Source organism: Pelodiscus sinensis, chromosome 2 (assembly GCF_049634645.1).
Source record: "Pelodiscus sinensis isolate JC-2024 chromosome 2, ASM4963464v1, whole genome shotgun sequence".
In the NCBI taxonomy this organism is placed as follows: domain Eukaryota; kingdom Metazoa; phylum Chordata; order Testudines; family Trionychidae; genus Pelodiscus; species Pelodiscus sinensis.
Window position 1 is genome coordinate 230,238,800 of NC_134712.1, and position 21,447 is coordinate 230,260,246.

The following is a 21,447-nucleotide window of genomic DNA, read 5'->3' on the forward strand; positions in this document are numbered from 1 at the left end:
AGAGATGGTATAACTACACATTCAACAGATAACATCAATAGCATCAACTGCACGGTTTCGACCAGTCGCGTTCTCAACAGTGACCTCAAAGATGTTGCAACCAAAATAACCACACACAGAATCAACCAGCCACAAAGCAGCAGGTCTGACTCTTTGGTCGAGGGCATCTGACTACTCCCAGTTATCAAACAAGAGCATCATGACTTGCCTACATTCCACTACCGCCTGAGGCCTTTTTATCATTAATGGTCCGTAATCACATCTGACCTCTAGGTTCTGGAAATAGTCACATCTGGTTATGCAATACCCTTTCTAGCTCTCCCACCAACTACCCCACCTATCCTGTCCCTCTTCAGGGACCCTTCTCACATGCACTTGCTATGGAAAGAAGTCAACTAGGAGCAGTGGAGAAGGTGCTGGACGAGTTCAAAGGGAAAGGGTTCTAGCTCACTATTTCCTCACACACAAAAAATGGGCAGGTGGAGACCAATACTAGATCTGCAAAAGCTTAACAATTACCTCCGGAAACAACATTTCAAAATGGTGACACTTGCATCCATAGTCCTTGAATTAGACAACAGCGACTGGTTTGCTGCCCTCAACCTCCAAGATGCCTACTTCCACACTGCCATTCATCCTGCCCGCAGGCGATTCCTTTGCTTCATGGTAGGCACAGAACACTTTCAGTACCGAGTTCTACCCTTCGGCCTCTCATTTGCCCCCAGGGTGTTCTCGAAGACCCTCGCAGTAGTAGCAGCATATCTACGTCAAAGAGTCGTCATAATTTTCCCTTATCTTAACGACTGCCTCTTAAAAGGCCATTCATCAGCCAAAACGCACACCATGATAACTATCACAAGACAAACCTTCAACTCCCTTGGTCTACTGATCAACGACCAGAAATCAGCACTCGTGCCATCTCAAAACTTGGAGTTCATCAGTGCTCATTTAGATGCTACCACAGTGAGGGCTTACTTACCCGTCCAGAGTTTCCAAGCTGTCCAAGACTTGATTTCAGTGCTACTTGACAGCATGACAGTCCAAATACTTACTTGTCTAAAACTCATGGGCCATATGGCAGCGACCACATACATAGTCCGACATGCACAGCTACACTTCCGTAGCCTGCAGCACTGGATAATGTCCATTTATGTTCTCGCAAAGAACATAGTGTCCATTTATGTTCCAGATACCTTGGCGATGCCTTTCTTCTCAATTGGAGGGGACCCCTCCTTTATGCATTTCCCCCCACCATACTCATGCCCAGAGTCCTCAAGTAAGCCAAAATGGACAGAGCCAACTTAATGGCACCCGCCTGGGCCCATCAACATTAGTTTCCATTTCTCCAACAAATGTCTCCCTATCCTTCATACCCCCTTCCCAACCTGATGGATCTTCTGACCCAGAACCAGGGATCCCTACTACATCCCCAGGATCATACTCTGCACCTCACAGCTTGACCCCTAACTGTCTCAACGCATCCAAGGATCTTTGCTCAACACAGGTCAAAGAAATCCTATTTCATACCCGAGCTACTTACCTCTCCACATGACGAAGGTTCACATCCTGGTGCTTTTTAAACCACGTTGAACCTCTTCATACAATCCAACTACATATTACTCCTGAAACACACAGGTCTAGCCTTAGCTTCCCTATGTCTTGCAGCGATCATTGCTTTCAGACACTCTATAGATGGTACCTCAATATTTGTCCACCCAATTACTAAGCGATTCCTTAAGGGGTTCGACAATCTTAGCCCCCCGAAGACCTGATCCTCCACCATGAAATTTAGACCTTGTGATAGGAACACTCATCAAATGACCATTTGAACTCTGGCTTCTACACCACTCCAAATGCTGACTCTAAAAGTATTTTTTCAGCTTGACATAACAACTGCCTGCAGAGTCGGCGAGATGACGACCCTGATGGGAGTACCACTATACACGACCTTTACTAAAAATGGTGTAGTTTTAAGACCCCACCCTGCCTTTATCCCCAAAGTTTTCTCCAAGTTCCACATTAATGAAAAAATTGTTCTACCCTCCTTCTTTCCTAAGCCATATGCCTCACCGCAGGCGGCGACACTCCATTCCCTCGACATGTGTAGGTGTAGTGAGCTTCCCGCTCCGCCACAGCGCCACCTACCTTCGGTTCGGGGAATTAGATCAGCTGGCAGGTGGCGGGATCCTTTCAGGACACTGCCCTCCAGCAATGTCCACAACAGCCTGAGCTTTTCCCCCTTCCAGGGGATATGCCTGCCTTACTGCGTTACCGTGCCCTAAAATAGTCCGGGCGGGCGAGTCTCTTCACGGCCTTGCTTCAGGTCAGGACAAGAGGTACTAGTCCGCGTGCCCGGCCTTGCTCCAGGTCCAGGCCGCAGAGGAATAAGTTCCCAACCAGCAAGTCTATTATCGCACAGTTCTGGGCAGGGCATCCATTCTAGTCCTGTCCCTTTAAGAGTTCCCACCTGGCGCGCGGTCAGTCCCAGACGCACCGTAGGGAAGCCCGCGCTCTCGAGCAGGGCGGACAACAAATACTGTCTATAAGGCCCGGCCCTCGAGCAGGGCGGGCCAACCAACACATCAAGCCAAACCCAGGCCCTAGCTCCGGGCAGGGCAGCAAACGGCAGCCAGGCCCTGAGGCAAGGCGAGGCTGCAAACAAACACCAGTCTGTAGACACTCCTTATTCAGGAGCGGAGCCGGTATGGCACCTGCAGCAGCGGTGAGGGGAAGACTGCCACCCAGTTAGAGGGTGGCGGGGGGGGGGCGCAGGCCCACCCACCTCACTGCGCCCCGGCCCAGGGGCCCTGAATGCAGCAGTGCAGCTGCGACTGGCTCAGCAGAGCTCCGGCCCGTAACTTGCTGGCCGCTCTCGGCCAGGGCTACCCCTGGGCCACTTCTCGTCTCCCCCTTTCCAGGTACCTGTAGCTCCAGCAGGTCCATCAGGGAGTCGAGGCGCTGTCGTCCCCGCAGTGTCCGGCTGGCCCAATCCAGGGGTCAAGCGGTTGGAGCTCGGCAGCGTCCTGCGCGCTCATCCGGCCCGGCGTTCCAGTACCCATCGGGGGTCCAGCTGGTCCACCAGGTCGGGCCCGTCCTCTGAGTCCATGGGGGGGTTCTGCTGGCGGGCTTGGCCAGGCCTCAGTAGCCTGGGCAGGGAAGCTTTGGCTGGCCTCCGGGGAGGCAGCTGAGGGCAGCCTAGCCCGGGTCTTAGCCTCCCCAGGCAGGAGCTCCGGACAGGCCTCCGGCTCCTTCAGAGGCTGGGCCCTGACTGAGCTCCCCAGCAGCCTTCTTATAGTCCTAGCCCCGCCCTTTGACTTCCGGTCAGGTGAGGGGGTGGGGCTAGGCTGGACCCAAAATGGCTCCCCGAGGGGTTCCTCTGCCTCTGGCTCAGTGGGTGGCCACTCTACCCCACTACAGTAGGGCACTTGCCTTTTATATAGAAAGAACTAAACCTTTCTGTAAAACAGACCGCTTAATAGTCTACCTCTCTGAGGGTATGTCTACACTACCCTCCTAGTTCGAACTAGGAGGGTAATGTAGGCATACCGCACTTGCAAATGAAGCCCGGGATTTGAATTTCCCGGGCTTCATTTGCATAAGCGGGGAGCCGCCATTTTTAAAACCCCGCAGGTTCGAACCCCGTGCAGCGCGGCTACACGGGGCTCGAACTAGGTAGTTCGGACTAGGCTTCCTATTCCGAACTACCGGTACACCTCCGAACTACCGGTCCACCTCGCCGCGCTGCACGGGGTTCAAACCAGTGGGGTTTTAAAAATGGCGGCTCCCCGCTTATGCAAATGAAGCCCAGGAAATTCAAATCCCGGGCTTCATTTGCAAGTGCGGTATGCCTACATTACCCTGCTAGTTCGAACTAGCGGGGTAGTGTAGACATACCCTAAGGCTGTGTCTAGACTACATGCCTCTGTCGTCAGAGGCATGTAGATTAGACACATAGGCAAAGGCAAATGAAGGTGGGATGAGGCAAATCGTGGGATGAGGTTTACCGGGGCTGCCGACAAAGGCCTTTGATGTCGGCAGGGGAGCGTCCAGACTAGCGCGCTGAGCGGACAAACAGCTGTTCAGCTGTTTGTCAGCTCAGCGCGGCAGCCATGTAAATTTAAATGAAGCCGCAATCATTTAAATCGCAGCTTCATTTGCCTTTGCCAAAACAACAAATCTACATGGCTCCGTTGACAGAGCCCATGTAGTTTAGACATACCCTAACTGATCAAAAGGTGAAGCATTATCATCTCAATGGGTTATGAAACTTATCACTTCCTGCATCACTACGTTCTACTCCATACAATACACACTGCTTCCAGTTCAGCGAAGGGCTCATTCTACAAGAGCAGTAGCAGCATCAACAGCCTTTCTGAAAAGTGTTCCCCTCAGAGACATCTGTCAGAAAGCCACATGGTCATCTCATGATACTTTCACAAAGCACTATGCAATCGTGCATCGACGGGCTGCAGATACTTCACTAACATCAGCAGTACTTTCCTCAGTGGTTATACCGTGACTCCAGAACCCTTCTTCCGGTCATCTCAGAGAACTGTTACACAGTTACCTACAGTGGTGCACCTATGGGGACATCATTCAAAGAAGAAAAGGAAGTTACTCACCTTGGTGCAGTAACGACTGTTCTTGGAGATGTGTGTCCCCGTGGGTGCTCCACTACCCACCCTCCTCTCCGCTTCTTACGTTTTTCAGATGCTGGGGTGGATTTGAGGAATTGGTGGGAGCCAGACTGCGCATGTGTGTAAATGGGCATTAATGCTGTGAGGCGCCGGCTGTGCATGCGCAGTCCGGCTGACCACCGCTATAAAGAATTCCAATCTGCAGTGCCAGGATGAGCCCGACACCTGCAGTGGGCACCCCCGGGGACACACATCTCAAAGAACAGTTGTTACTGCACCAAGGTGAGTAACTTCCTTTTCTCAATGGTGCTGTAGGTGCTGGTGGATCACAAGGGCTGTTTCACCAACATCAAAGTGGGGATGTTTGGAAAAGAGGCATGATTCACACATCTTTAGGAACTCGTGCTTCTTCAGAAAGCTGCAAACTGGAACTTTTTTCCAGACCAGGAAATTAGAGTCAGAGAGGTGGAAATGCCAATAGTGATTCTTGGTTACCCAGCCTACCCCTTGCTTCTGTGGCTCATGAAGCTGTACCCCCAGCAGCCTGGTCTACAGTAAGGAGCCATGCAACTATAGGCTGAGCAAGTGCAGAATAGTGGTGAAATGTGTTTTTGGACATATAAAGGGAAGGTTTAGCAGTCTACTGAGTAGGTTAGTCCTCAGCGAATTCAGCATTCCCTTTGTAGTGGCAGCCTGATGTCTGCTTCATAATATTTGTGAGAGCAAGAGGGAAAGTTATCTGTCAGGGTGTGGGCTGAGGCAGAAGGCTTAGCCAAATATTTGGAGTAGCCAGACCCCTACGCAATAAGGAGAACACAGCTCAGGGCAGTGCAAATCAGACACACTTTGAAAGAAAGTTTTATGAATGGACAGTTTTGATAATAATTCACGTTGCTCTCAATGAGGTGCCCCTTCACTTGGTGTGTTTGCCTGTAATTTCTCCCACCCCACCCCTGCAATATAAGCAATGCATTTTTATTTAGGGAACACAGCAGGGAGGGTATGTCTACACTACAAAGTTAGTTCGAACTAACTTAGTTCGAATTAGTTAATTCGAACTAAGCTAGTTCGAACTAACGCGTCTAGAACTAAAAACTAGTTCGAACTAGCGTTTTGCTAGTTCAAACTAGCAAGTCCACATTGAGTGGACTCTGAACAGGGCTTAAGGATGGCCGGAAGCAGTGCCGGCAGGGCATAAAAGGAGGACTTAGAGCATGGAGATGCTGTCTCAGGCTAGCCGAGGGCTGCGCTTAAAGGGTCCCGACCCCCACCCCGGACACACAGTTCTAAGGGGTGCCCTGCTTGCAAAGAAGTTCTGGCTTGGAGTGCCCTGAGTGCCCACACTGGGCACATCACACCACTCGGCCATCAGCCCAGCTGCACTTGCCGCAGACTGCCATCTGGGGAGAGGGAGTAATTGGGGGGCTGCAGGAGAGCTTCCACCCCCAGAAGCCCGCAGAGCCAGCCCAGTCCTCCCCATCGGGGGCTCATACCCCATTCCTCCCTCACCTCCTTCCACTTACCCTTCCTTAGCCCCCCTTCTTATTGATGTACAAAATAAAGATAACGTTTCTTCCAACATTGACTCTGTCTTTATTGAAAAAAAACTGGGGGAGACTGGGAAAAGGAGGTGGGAGAGGGGAAGAGAAAGGCTGGGAGAGGGGAGGGCAACTAACATGATCAGGGGTTGGGAACAGGTCCCAGATGAAGAGAGGCTACAGAGACTGGGACTGTTCAGCTTAGAAAAGAGGAGACGGAGGGGGGACAGGATAGAGGTCTCTAAAAGCAGGGGTTGGGTGGAGAGGGTGCATTCAGAAAAGTTCTTCCTGAGTTCCCATAAAGAAGGACTAGAGGACACCAAAGGAAAGGAATGGGTAGCAGGCTTCAAACTAGTAAGAGAAAGTTGTTCTTCTTGACAAAGCAAATAGTTAACCTGTGGAACTCCTTGCTGCAGGAGGCTGTGAAGGCTAGAACTAGAACAGAGTTTAAAGGGAAGTGAGATCAAGTCATGGAGGTTGGGTCCATGGAGTCCTATTAGCCAGAGGGTAGGAGTGGTGTCCCTGCCCAAAGTTTGTGGAAGGCTGGAGAGGGATGGCACGAGACAAATGGCTTGGTCATTGTCTTCGGTCCATCCCCTCCAGGGTCCCTAGGGTTGGCCTCTGTCGGCAGACAGGCTACTGGGCTAGATGGACCTTTGGTCTGACCCAGTACGGCCATTGTAAGCTCAGGGCTCAGTGTCGGGGGTCTCAGTGGACCCCCTTGATTTTCATGCACACCTGCTCCTGGGTGGCCAGGCTGGCAGCTCTCCTGCCCTAGACGGCCACTTTCCTGTGCCTAGTGCGGAGATCGTGGACGAGGTCCACGATGTCCGCACTAGCCCAGGAAGGTGCCCGCCTCTTGCGGTCCAGGGCAAGCTCCCGGGAGCCGCCAGCCTGGTCCCGGCAAGAGGGGGTGGGCTGGGGGGCATCGGGTGGGTGGCTCTGTGCCGTGCCAGGTGCAGGGTCTGCTAGCTGGGTGCTGGCAGGCTTGCACCTGGCACGGGCACCGTAGCCAGCCCGTGCCCCTTTAAGGGGTCCGGGGCCGGGAGGGGGGCATAGAGTTTCCCTGGTGTTGGCCAGAGTGGCCACCAGGGAAACCTGGGGAGGGCTAGCCTCCCACTAGTTCGAACTAAAGGGCTACACAGCCCTTAGTTCGAACTAGCTAGTTCGAACTAGGCGTTAGTCCTCGTAAAATGAGGTTTTCCTAGTTCGAACTAAGCGCTCCGCTAGTTCGATTCAAATTCGAACTAGCGGAGCGCTAGTGTAGCACCTATTAAAGTTAGTTCGAACTAACGTCCGTTAGTTCGAACTAACTTTGTAGTGTAGACATACCCGGACAGAAAAAGAATCCATGGTGGGACCCTTGGGGGGGAAGGGAGGGAAGGGAATCAGAAATGAGTGAAAGACAACCTTTTGCTTCACAACACTTCCCTAGAGGTTGAGTGTGAAACTGTCCTTTAATTGCCCTCCCTCCCATGCCCTAGGACCTTTGGGGGAGAAGGCTATGGAAATGAGTGAGGAGTGGATGTTGTTCTGCAAGAGGTGGGGAGGGAGAAGCCTTTCCAGGTATGCATCTTAGAAAGCTGCCATATACTCCATCACAGACATCAGGGATGATCAGACATTCTTCTGGTGCTTCATTTGCAGTTCCCTATATGTTCTCCTTTGCTGATGCTCAACTCTGTTACCTGATGCTCTGCTTACATTTTCTCCAGTAACGTATTCCTCCACATCATTTGCTCCTTAAACATAACTTCCCTTATCCATTTTTGCCTGTGGATTGGTGTGAGCTGGACAGCTGCTGGACCTGGGGAAGTACTAACCAAGCTCCCTGCTCTTACCACTGTAACAAAAAGTTGCAAGTGCACACATTACAGGAGATACATTGTGGAGTCTAATATACAGTGAAGGTCTCCCTAAAGACAAAAGAGATGTGTTCTGTGCAAGGCCAAAGCTATGCTTTAAAGCAGCCACTGTACAGCAGATATACAAGAGAATTCTCAAGGGAACATCAGGATTCATGTAGTTTGGAGGCAGGCACGGTAAGAGGTCTTGCAGGGCACAATCCTGCTGGCAGGAGGGGGAACAGGATCAGGTTGTGCCAGTGAGGTAGTGTGGTGGGCTCATGCAGTGTCCCTCTGTTTCAGGCATACCATGCTTATTGGGAAAGTCCTACTTTTCCATACTGCAAGTGACCCTGGGTGAGTGAAAGGACAGGGTCTAGTCATGCTGGTGGGGCATGGCAGCAACTCATGTGGCTTCCCTTTCTCTCTGCCACACCCCGCTTTCTGGAAGAGTACTGTAAGTGGGAGGAAGGGAGAGGGTGCCAGACACTGAGGCCAGGCTAGCAGCAGAGGCAGGAGCCAATAGCTTCCCTTCCTTCATCCAGGTTGCCATGGCAGATATCAGTCTTCTCCAACTCACATGGAGTGATAGGGAGCTTATACTAACTGAATGTGGCCAGAAACTTGGGCCTTATGCTGCAATGCTTTGTGCTGCAATGATGCCAGACCATTTACTATTGCCTTGGCATGGGAAGGTGTCCTACCATAGAGACAAAATTAGTCAGGTTTTCCCAGAAACCTTGTGAGAAGGATCAGTGTTTCTCTATGACAGCTTCATGGAGATGTGCAGGGAGGATTCCTGCTCCATTTCCAGACATGTTAACAAGCTGTTCTGCCCCCAACCTCATGCTGTTTAGGCAGAGAGTACACCACACATCACACCCAATTGCCTTAATCTGCATTTAGCAAGAAAAAATATGAACTCACCAGAAGTGCACTCTCTGGGATCAGTGCCTGACTGAGAGACATGCTAGGAGGAGTGGATTGTCTCCAACGTTATAAAAAGTTTTAAGTTCTTGACTTTCACCACTCACCAGCTGTCCATTCTCCTTGTCCTCCTCCACCACAACACTGTCCACTACACTGCTGCCTTGAGTGTCTTTGGAGGATTCCGTGTCCTGGCTTCGGAAGCTGGTTGTGTCCCCCACTAAGCTGCCTGTAGAAGTGGCATGTTTGTGGCAATGCACTAGGCCATTTATTTGCCTCCTTTGTCTTTTGGTAGGACTGCCTTTATTTTAAAACAGCACTGCTGAGTGTCCCTGGCATATCCTTTCTCCATAATGGACTTTGTGATCTTTGCATAGATATCGGCATTTCGTTTGCTAGTTCGAAGCTCCATGAGAATGGGTTCCTCTCCCCACACTTTGATAAGATCCAAGATCTTCATATTCTATGCTGGTGTCCTTTTGTGCTCCTGGGAACTGGAACTCATGGAACTTGAACTCATGGCCACATATGCTGCTCAATTGTGCTGCCTGCTTTGAGGTGTTCTTGCAATATTGTCCACATGGGAAATAAAATTAAAACTTTCCCAGGGCATTTGACCCAGGCTAAGGTTTTGGGGGCTCTGTGCTTAAGTAGGATGTGGGGCCTGGAAGGGATGGGGGCCAGGCAATGAATTGTAAAAAATATGCAGACTTGTAGAATATCTTATAACTAGTAGTACATTAGCCATTAATTTAAATTGTTCATATTTGGGGCTCTCAAATACTGTTTGAATGTTATCATCCCATTAGTCAAGTTTAAAATCATCTCAACTTTTTAGAAAATGAAATGGAACAGATAGCATTAAGAAAACGTCTCCTGCTTGCAAATCTGCCATCAGCTTTTCCATACATGTCCCCACCATCTAATCTACCACCACTCCAAATAAGATTAAATAACCTCCCTGGTAAGTAGAGGATTACTAGAATAATGCTTTATTCAGATAATGTTTTTTTTTAAGATTATGTTTTCTAGAGAAATTCAATGGTGGACTATATTGGGGTTCTTATTTACCCAGAATCATACGTTCAAAGATAGCACATAAAAACATACATGTAAAATCTATTAATAACAAATAAAAAGACATCATAAACACCAGCTTCTGAGACAAGTGTTAATTTTTTTATTTGAGTGGCTAGCCAATGTTTAGGGACTTGAGAGTTCTACATGGGAGTAGAAATTGATGATGGACTCTAGTAATTTCTTTGATGCAATCTTGCTTATTACAAGAAATGTTTAAAGGCCTGCTTCTCTGGTCATAGGCAGAACCAAAATCAGGAAAATACTTTCTTGTTTTCAGCACCAAATTCTTTCAGCCAGCTTGTTCAGGTTGTGTGTCTGACTTTCCATCTATTTGTCTCTCTTTCCTTTCCTTTTCTTGGGTGTTTCAGCATGCATGCAGTTCCATGAAAAGTCTTAGTTTTTGCATTTGGAATTCCTTGCCACATGTTTCAGCTTATATTCAGCTTTTCCATAGGTACTATTTGGGTACTATTGTTATTTTTTCAGTTACCTGATAACAGTGTTTTTTACATGATTTCTGAATAGTAAGTAGTGGCTTCACCAGACCCATAACAATGCTAATAGCTAGTGTGTCAGCTCTGCTTTCTTGAATTCTTAAGGTAAAGTTCTAGTTCAAATTATGATGTAACCAGTGATCATATATGAAGCAGAATTTGTTAATTTCAGTGTACTGAGCTAATTCTGTCTCCAAAGCCACAGGTTGATACAATATTATTTTTCACCATATGCCTAAAAATGTAGGGTGGTGTTACTGCGTGCTGTAAAAAAACCTATTTTTTTATCCATTTAACAGATAGTTGCCTTTTGGTCTTGAAAAGTTCTATGTAAATTTGAGGTAGAATTAAAAGTTATATATGGGATGAATAGTAGAAAAATAACCATTGGCATATTTTTACCCCTCATTGTGTGTATCTATATCTATATCTGTTTTAAATGTAATTAATGATACATTGTTTAAATATTTTCTTGGTGAATAATCTAAGTTATTTTGTCTCAATAGAGAATGAAATACAAGAATTATTAGACAAAAAAAGGCATCATTCTACAAGTCAAGTATTCAGTCTGGACTATCTGTCACAAGCAGAGGCCCTTGCACAGATTCTGGTAGAACAAAACATCATGGGTAAGTGAAGAGTTCCAAAAAAAAAAAAAAAAAAAAAAAAAAAGGCTGCAGTCAAATATATTTCTAAGTTCTGCAGAAATGCCATAGACTCCTCTCCTGTGCAGTGTAATCCTGATTAAAAGCAATCTGTTATGGTGCAATCTTCTGGTAAACCAGTGTTTTTCCAGATGCTTTACCTTTCTCACATTAATGTCACAAGATGGCACTTGTGATATTCTTCAGCATGCCTAAACTTATTTCAGGCTGTCATTTATGCATGTTTGAATAACAGGATATATATCTGGACAATTGCCTTCTGAAAGAGTCAACCTATAAAGACATAGAATGAGTGGTCAGCATCACCAAAATCCTCTTCAATAAGCTCAGCCTACAGCTAAATCTCCAAAAGCAACACTAATCCCAACACAACAGTTGGAATTCATTGGCACTAACCTAGATTGCATGTCTGTCATAGAATTGCTTCCTTGGTAGAGGTTTCTAGTGCTCACAGACATGGTAGCTACAGCACAGAACAGCCTGTAGGTTGCACACTCTCTCTACAACTCATAGGCCACATGACAGCAGCTTTATTCCTGGTCCAGCATGATCAACTACACATGAAAACACTACAGACATGGTTACAAACAGTATACAGACCATACTTTCACCACATCAACAAGCAACTATCTATGCCAGTCAGAATAAAGGGGTCACTACCCTGGTGGATAAATCAACTCATTTGCAATGGTATTCCCTTTCATCTTCAACCACCATCAGTTATGATCACTACAGAAGCTTCTCTCCTGGACTGAGGGGCCAATATCAACCACCATACTGTCCAAGCACATTGGTCTCCAGAGGAATCCAGGATTTATATAAATCTGAAACTCAGAGCAGTGTGCAATGCATGCCAGTGCTTTCTTCCTTTAATTCAGAACAGAATGGTACAAATTTTTACAGACAATCTAATGACAATGTACTATATAAACTGTCACAGCAGGACCCAATCTTACCTGCTATACTCAGAACCAGTTCAACTATGGAAGTGATGCATTCCTCACAGCATTCATCTGAGAGCCACCTACTTGCCAGAAAAGGACAATATTATAGCAGACAAACTCAGCAGACATTTTACATTAAATTACAAGTGGGAACTCAATTCCAAAATGCTCACCCCTGTATTCAAAGACTGGGGATACCCTACAATAGACCAATTATTCGCAACCATCATCAATGCCAAAACCTCACAGTTCTGCTCGCAAGCAGACAGCAGCCCTCAATCATTTGGGGACTCCTTCACAATAAAGAAGAATGCACCCCTCATATATGCTTCCCCATCACTACCACTTTTCCATCATGTACTCCGTAAAACAAAATGGGACAGAGCCACAGTCATTCTAGTAGCATTCAGTTGGCCCCGACAAACATGTCCTACAAATGATGATGATGACCTCATGATGCTTTCCATCTATCCCTCACCTTCTCATGCAGATTAAGGGTCAACTATGTCATCTGGTCATACAGACTCAGGCTTGGCTCCTTGCTGACTGACATCCATTGAAATACCCAACTCCAGACTGGGACCTCAATTTAGTACTAAGGGCATTAACAGGCAGACTATTTGAACCCCTGACTACCTGCTCCCTATTATACATATCCATGAAAGTGGCCTTCCTAGTGGCCATTACTTCATCAAGAAGGTGGGCAAACTCAGAGCCTTTGTGGAAGATGTCTTCCCTATACAATGTTTTATAAGGACAAAGTCATTCTCTGTCCACATCCCAGGTTTCTACCAAAAGTACCTATCTCCTTTCATAGCAATGAGCCAATATACTTACTTGTGTTCTTCCCAAAACCTCATAGAGACAACAGAGAAACAGTTCTGCACTCCTTGGATGTCTGCAAGGCAATTGTCTTTTATTTAGAAAGAACTTAGCCATTCCGCAAATCCTCAACACTCTTTGTTTCAGCTACAGAAAGATCCCAAGGCATGACTATCTCTTAACAAAGATTATCCAAATGGATCTCTTAATGCATTTGGCTCTCTTATTGCACCTTTAATCAAGAACCCCAACTGGTAGTGCAAGCTCACTCCACGAGGGCAATGGCTGCCTCTACAGCATACCTAAGGAACTTGCCTTGAACTGACACTTTCAGAGTCTCAACCTGGGTTTCTGCGCACACCTTTGCTAAGCATTATGCCTTGGAGAATTACTCAGACTCTGGTACACACTTTGGACATACTTTCTACGGTTCAGGCTAACAAACTGAAGCTCCCTGCTTCATAGTCACTTCAGGTGTAGCATCCACAGTGGCGCTCCTCAAAGAAGAAGAGAAGTTTACTCACCTTGTGCAGTAACAGAGGTTCTTTGAGATGGTTGTCCCTGTGGGTGCTCCACCACCTGCTCTTCCTCCCCTCTGCTTCAGAATCTTCCATTTCTGGGGCAGAGAAGGAACTGAAAGGCTGTACATGCATAGTAGACGCTCTGGTGCGTGCCAATAGCTCATTCTATGCTGGCTCTGGGGTTAACTACTTCCTCAAACTCGATAAGGAGATCTAGGTTGTCAACTGTGTCTCCTTGTCAGGGGCCAATGATGATTACATCTTCAAATTCAATTGCCACTAACTGGCTTAGGTTAGGGTGGCTTTTATTTTTCCTCCCCCCACTTCCTTAAGCCAAATGTGTCAGCGTGTGAGGGAAAGGTTTTGGCTGGTTATCGAAACTGAGGCTCTAGTGTCAATTAACATTTTGCACAGTTGACCCCCCACTTGTGCGTTAAGAAACATTCTAGGGTCGCCTGCAGATCCAGCCACGGAGGCCGCTGTTACCTATTTGCTAGCAAGGATCTTAAGAATCTCTTGGATTTGCTTGTCAGCTGTCCCTGGTTCCTGCACACTGTCCTGTGCCTCTCAGGTATTACGAGTGGTAGGTGTGTTCTGCTTGTTTGGCCATTGTCCTTCCTTCCCCCCGCCAGAGTGGAAACACTCCTCCTTAGTATGGCCAGCCTTCTTAAAGTTGCCACAAAGTTTGACCTTTTTCTTGCAATGACATTCCCGCATCATGTGCCCTGGTTTTCCACAGGTGTAATAGAGAGTGCTATTGAGTGCACAGATTGTGGCTTCCTCCTCCACTGCACTGACTGATGCTACCTCCTTTTTCTTTCTGTTCTCTAAATTGGTAGCCCACTTCATGATGTCTGCATAGGTGTTTCCGACCGAAATGCCTAGGGCCAATACGGCTTGATAGTCAGCAGACATCCCTTCCTTCAGAATTTGGAGGAACACCTTGTGGTATCTCTGGGTTACGCCGTCTAGACCAGAGTACGAATGGAAGGCGTTCCATTTTCTCTCAGCATATGATACAATGGACTTTCCCTTCTGTTGCGTGACTAAACCCAGAGCTCCCCAATTGGTGGTGTGAGCTCCTAAGGCTTCGGCAAGGGCGTTCTTGAGTCCAGTTATGGTTCCTGCCTGGTTATTCTCCATCTGTTCCCCCTCATGGATAGGGTCCAGGATGGTATCCTCGGTCCATCACCCAGCTCTCCACCGCCCATCCAGATTCTCCCACACATCTTTGGGACACTTACACTTTACTAGGATGTGCATATCCTTATTGTGTAAACCATGCATCTCCCCTAGGCTTTCCAGCTTATCCCAAAATTCGGTGTTTCTATGATCTCGCTTTAGGTCTGGTAGGTCTGTTACCAGGGCCTGCTTCTCTAAGGCGGTGAATGGATGGTACACGGAGGTGGTTTCAGAACGGAATCCTTGTGTAACATGTCCCTCATCATCAACATTCCGAATTTTCCTGGTTTGTATCTTGATCGAGGCCATATGTGCAATCTGGTCCCCTTCAGTCATCATCGGTGCCTTCTTCCCATCCTTGGTGTTGTGCTCTAACGACCCATATAGGGTTGGATACATAGGGGAGTAGAGGGGAGAATGCAGGAGCTTCCCCCCCACATTTGGGAGAGGCGGCGCAGTTGGTATGGGCACACCATCTGAGAAATCAGTCTCTCTCTCTTGGTGGCACCGAGGTGCAGCAGCTTGTGGGTTCCATTTTTCACTGTGGGGCAGATTTTTGCTCTTCTGAGCTTCAATCTCGTTCCTCAGGGCTTTATTTTCCTTTTCCTTTAATGTAAGGATATCAAGCAGAATTATCACTGCTTCCTCGATTTTGCCACTCTTTTGTTCAGTCCACCACTGGATTAAATCCTTCTCTGATGCGACTGCAGAGTAGCCTGCCTTCTTGACAGCCGCTTGTCGAATTTGTGCATGTTTGTATTCTAGATATTCTCATGGGCTGGCTTTCATTTCTCCCTGTGATGTCATAGTCTCAATCTCTCTGCTCCTTCCTTTATCACACTGGTTTGTATCTCCCTTTTGCTTAACCCTTTGCTTTTCTTTTCCTCATCTTTTCCAACCTTGATTCAGGGGCACAAACCCTCCGGATTAAGTGTAGGGGTTTTGGGGTTTATGGCATTTGCGCGAAGCTTTCCTCCCTTGGTCACAGCCACTGACATCCCACACACTGGGTAATCTTGGGAATCTCTCCCTCCCTTTTCTCTTCACACAGCTTTGCCGTTCCCACCAGGGGATGAGTAATCCTCCTCAATTGTCATGGCCCGAAGGGCACGGCCATGGGTCAGCCTTTCCCTCCTACAATTCTGTATACTTATACTGCACAGTCCTTGTGCTTTCTGGCACCCTCCCTCTGCCGGCTGGGTTGGGGATCTGCACTATTCGAGGGTGTATACATCACATGCCTGTTGGGGGGCTTCCAGAAGGTCTTGCAATGTTATGTGCAATGAGGGAGTGGACCACCAGTTCATACTGCCTGCCGCCTTGTGTACCCAGTCAATTCTGAGCTTAACGTATGGCTCAATAACTCACTGGTGGTTTTATCCAGTCCCTCCGTAACAGCCCCTTAGCTCAAACAGTATACTGCCCTCTTGTGCTTGTCCCCTCAGGCCTGCCTCTATGATTGGTTCACACCATCCAGGTGTCTCATGCCTCAAATGGGAACCGCCTAATGATTTAGGATTTGAGTTCTCAGTTCTCAGCAAAATACCATGGACTGCCTCAGTTTACTTCTACAGTGGGGATCTGCCATTCAAGGGTTCCAAGTTATTCAGATCTATGATGGGTGAGGCACTTCATTCCTTTAAAGGTTGAGCCTTGGGCCTTTTTCCTCTGGTTCAAAGGAGGATACAGAATAGATCTTGAGGCTCCTTTAGACAGTATCAGAGAATCATAGATTATAGTTGGAAGAGGGCTCAAGAGGTCATCTAGTAGACCCCCCTCCTCAAAGCAGGACTAATCCAAATTCAATCATTCCAGCTAGCGCTTTATCAGCCTGGCCTTAAAAACCTTTGACAAGAGGCAAAAAGGATCTGATGACAAATGGTTCTGGGGTCGGCTGATCCCCATCTAGACTACCTTGCTGTTCCGAAAAACAGCTGATCGGCACAGCGCAGCAGCAATTTTGATGTAAATGAAGCGGCGATTATTTAAGTCGCCGCTTCATTTCCCTTTGCCGAGTACACTCATCTACATGGCTCTGTCGATGGAGCCATGTAGTCTAGACACACCCAGAGGGAATGAGCCTTATCTCCTCAGATGATCAAGTCAGGAAAGAAAATTTACCTTTAGTGCTTAGTTGTAGTTTAGTCACATTCAGATAGTTTAGTTCTAAAGATAGTTGTACTTTTGTTACCTTACATTTTTTTCTATTAGTTACTTGTTAGCTGTTAGATTACAAACCCATTTCTCAAGGCACACGTGCAGACCTGCCATTATGCTGGGGTCCCCTGAATTCAAGAAATGTGCCACATGCTGTGGCACTATGCTCGCATCCAATGGCCATGCCGAATGCATAAAATATCTCAGAGAGGCACATGTGCCTCAGAAGTGCATTCACTGCACCAAACATACCATCAGAGCATACGGGGTTAGAGAAATGAGACTGAATATGTTCCTCTTTGACAAAGCCCTACAACCCACGGAATTGGAGCAATCAGCTCTTAGATTGTGCTCACCTAGGGCTGAAAAATGGAGAGCTGCTTCTCCAGACTCAACTCCTGCTTGCAAAAGAGCCTGCTCCTTTCCACTGGTCTTGAATGGCCGAGTGAGTGTGGATGACAAGATGGGAACATCAGGTACTGCGGGAGCACAACATAAAATGGCCTTGGAACCAAAATCTAGGCATAAAACTATGGCAGTGCCATCACCAGACATATCAGCTCATCAATCGGCACCACTGGCTACTGCATTGACCATTATGGCACCGCCGACTCTGACACCGGCCGTCACGGCACCGCCGCTAGTGGCACCGACAACTCTGGCACCAATCAACACTGCCACCATTGGTGCCAATGTTCACATCAGTGAAAAGGTCACACAATCAAACAGAGCTGGTTTTGACACTGTGCGTGCTGCTTAGTTAACCAATGCCTAAAAAGGCAAGACAAAATATGACTTGGTGAGACATATAAGCCTGGAATTGCTGACTTTTTCTCCGGCACCTGTCATGGCTCCTTCCCCACTCTGGCATGATAAATGCAGAAGTGGGGGCCAGCAAGTGTACCCCAAAGCCTTATCTACCAGGCTTTGGTATAAAACTTCCCCCAAGATCTTAAAAACCTAGATCTTGGGAATAAAAGTTCTGCTGCCACCACCCAAATGTTGCTAAAGAAACCAGGGGAAAGATCATTTGGGAAATCTTCCCCCTAAAACAAAAATCAGGGCACACCATTAACCACTGCCAGGTTAATAAAAGAAAAGAAAGAACTTTTATTATTACAACAATATTCTGGTTGCAAGTATAATGACTAGAGAGGAAGGTAACAAAATATACTCATGGAGAAACTCCATGGGCCTAGAACTTAGTTACAAAGAAAAGCCAAAACATCTTTTAAGCAGTGCCAGATCTCAGATCCCATACCCAATCCATAACACAATAAAACCTAACGAAACTACCTAAACTTTACCCTACTTACAGAAAATGAAGAATGATGTCTTGGAGAGAGAGAGAGACATGCTTGTCCCTCTCTGTAGCTGCAGAGAACTCCCAGAGACACAAAAGGAGAAAGGAAAAAAACCCAAATTCCTTTGTCCCAGTTTGAAAAGTCCCACCTACATTCCTATTGGTCACTCCACCTGGTTAGGTGTAGTTAACCCCTTAATCCCCAGGCTGCTGACTAAACCTCATAATCATGACAGCACCATCCTTGGCACCACCTTCACCACATTCATCCTGGCTAAGACGGAGTGAAACAGCACGGTCTACATGGCCAAAGCAGACACTACAGACCTAGTTATCATCAGGCACTGGCTCCATATAAAGGATATGCCTCTTGTTCACCTCCACCATCCTCAAGAGGGTCACCCAATTCTTCATGTTCTCCAAATCTTCCAATACATTATCATACTCATCATAGGAGTGCCTTTTCATCTAGATACTCTTCTCCTACTTGATCAGAATATCAGCATCGCAGCCCAGTATACTACTATTACTATCCTCATCATGGTTTGACACAACATCATTATCAACAGCCCGAATATTGCCTGCTGTGTTGCCATGGGTGTTCAGTCATTCATGCACCCACAATTTCTCTCCGATTACCTCAAAGGCAGGAGATGGCAGTCAGACATCCCACTTTTCCCTCCATGGCTCAACACTCTGAACCTGAGGAGGTGGAAGAGCAGCCTTGAGATATTTCACCAACAGATCAGTTTTTGTCATCGCCCAATAAAGCAGTTATTCTGTTGAACAATCTCCCCCAGACAATCTGAAGCAGTTTCAGGATCTCTTTAAAAGAGCAGCTGCTAGTCAGGAAATACAGTTATCGGAAGTACAGGAAAACAACATCAATTTCTCAAACATCTTCAGTCCTTGCAACATGCAAAGATTGCAATTCCAATAAATAAGGCCATTATGGAGGCCGCTGATGAGATCTGGCAGACCCCAGCGTCAGTACCGCCGAACAATAAGCACGGACACAGAAAGTATTTTTTCCCTCCAAAGGGAGCTGACTTCTTGTTTTCCCATCCACAACCTAACTCATTGGTGGTGGATGCTGCCCAACAAAGATCTAAGCTTCTGCAATATAAGAATACCACTGCCGATAAAGAGAGCAAGCTCATGGATCTTTTCGGCAGAAAGCTTTACTCCTCCTTGACCTTGCTTCTCCACATAGCTAACTATGCAGTACTATAGCCAAATCACAATTTCAACAATTATACCAAACTAACCACCCAAATGGAACACCTGCCAGACTCAAAGAGGCTGATATTGAAATCCATTGTGCAAGAGGGATACACCTCATCAAGGACTGCTGTTGGATGTAGCCAACACAGCAGCTTGAGCTACAGCTACAGCCATGAAGAGAGCCTTGTGGCTACAATCCGCCAAGATCCATCACGAGCCACAAATGAAAGTGGAGGATCTCCCTTTTGATAAGCAAAAATTGTTTGCTGAAAAAAACCCAATGATGTCTTACATTCCAGTAAAGACTTGAGAACAACCTTGTGTATGCTGAGGATGTACACCCCACCATACCGCCTGTGCCGGCTCCTGCACCCCCGTAATGGCACGGACATACTCCACCAGCCAGTAGAATAGAAGGAGTTTATTGCTGCTCCAGGATACAGGACAGCACAGAACAGATGTAATCTGGTTATAGGGCAGGCCTGGGCCCCTAAATCCCAGCCCGTTGCCTAAGCTGCTTCCTCCATGAAACCAGCCAGAAACCTAACTACCTCCCTTCCAGCCCTGCCCCCAGCTAGGGCTCCACTCCCCTTCTTCCCATTGTTCCTCTCCCTGGGAGATAACTCGTCAGACAGGTTCAAAGCCCCCTTGCATAATGACTCATCTCCTGCCCTGCTGGGCCATGCTGCAGCCAGCAGCCAGTGGAGGTCACTCACCACCCAAGCCTAGCAACCAGCAAGGTACCCACACTACGTCACACCGTCATAAACGATATGTCCCATATCAGAAACACCATGAGTTTTCATACTCAAGGTATTAACAATGCAAATTCGACCAATCCAGATCTAGGCAACGTCCCCAGAGGAGACACCCACAAATTAGCCACAACACCAACAACTAGTCGAACAAGCAGCAGGTTTGACTTTCTGGTCGAGGACCTGTAAAATCTCCCCATCATGCACCATCCCACTCCTGCCACCCCTACTTTCTATTATAGCTTGAAGCCCTTTCACCATTGTTGGACTGCCATTACATTGGATTGCTGGGTCCTCGAACTTATAGCTTCGAAGTACACCAATCACCAGATTGCCTCCCACATCCCCACCCTCCCTGTCCCTCTTCAGGGACCCCTCTCATGAAGATCTGCTCAAACAGGAGGGGCATCGACTACTCAACATCAGAGCAGTAGAAAAGGTACCCGAAAGGTTCATAGGCAAGAGCTTCTACTCCCACTACTTTTTCACCCCGAAAAAGACAGGAGGTTGGAGGCCTATTCTAGACCTCTGTAGATTGAATCGGTACCTTCGAAAACAATGATTCAAAATGGTGACCCAAGCATCAATAATCCCTGTGTTAGAGAAGGAAGACTGGTTTGCAGCCCTCAACCTGCAGGACACCTATTTTCATATTACTATACTCCCTGCACACAGGGAGTGGGATCAGACCACTATCAGTATCAGGTGCTATCTTTCAGCCTTTTTTCCCCACCCAAAGTGTTCTCAAAAATGCTTGCTGTGGTTGTGGCCTACTTTCGCAGGCAAAATGTGCTTATTTTTCTTTATCTGGATGATTGCTTGGTAAAAGGTCCATCTGAGGGGGAGGCATGTCGAATGGTACTATCAGCTAGACAAACATTCAAGCTTCTCAGTCTTATCCTCAACATCCAAAAATCAACACTACAACCTACGCAAACCCTGGAGTTCATAGGAGCTCAACTAGACTCTACCACAGCAAGAGTATATCTTCCATTACAAAGATTTCAAGTCATCCAAAACTTTGTTGTTGTTCTCATGATCAGTCCAATAGTTCCAAAACTTACCTGCCTTCAGCTCATGGGCCATATGGCTGCTACCACATATGTGGTCAACCACGCACACCTGCACTTCCGATGCCTCCAACACTGGATTGCCTCTGTTTACACTCACCACAGATGGTTAGTGCACAGACGAGTGTCTCCTTCTCATGTTGTAAGGTCCTTCAAATGGTGGACCAATCCACACAACCTTTTGGCAGGCGTCCCATTCCATGGAGATCAACTCTCTGCCCACATAACCACAGATGCTTCCCTCATTGGGTGAGGCACTCACACGGGCAGCATATCAATAGAAG

General features: G+C 47.3%; 1 protein-coding gene across 8 annotated transcripts in view; it reads left to right on the forward strand.

Annotated features, from left to right (window-relative positions):
• CCDC7 (coiled-coil domain containing 7) overlaps positions 1–21,447 on the forward strand; it is a 347,366-nt gene that overhangs the window by 309,365 nt on the left and 16,554 nt on the right. For all 8 annotated transcript variants that reach the window (XM_075922671.1, XM_075922670.1, XM_075922665.1 and 5 more), the window contains 2 exons: positions 9,785–9,910; positions 11,027–11,149. In XM_075922671.1, coding sequence (XP_075778786.1) covers positions 9,785–9,910; positions 11,027–11,149 — 249 coding nt within the window. The remainder of the gene's footprint in view (positions 1–9,784; positions 9,911–11,026; positions 11,150–21,447) is intronic.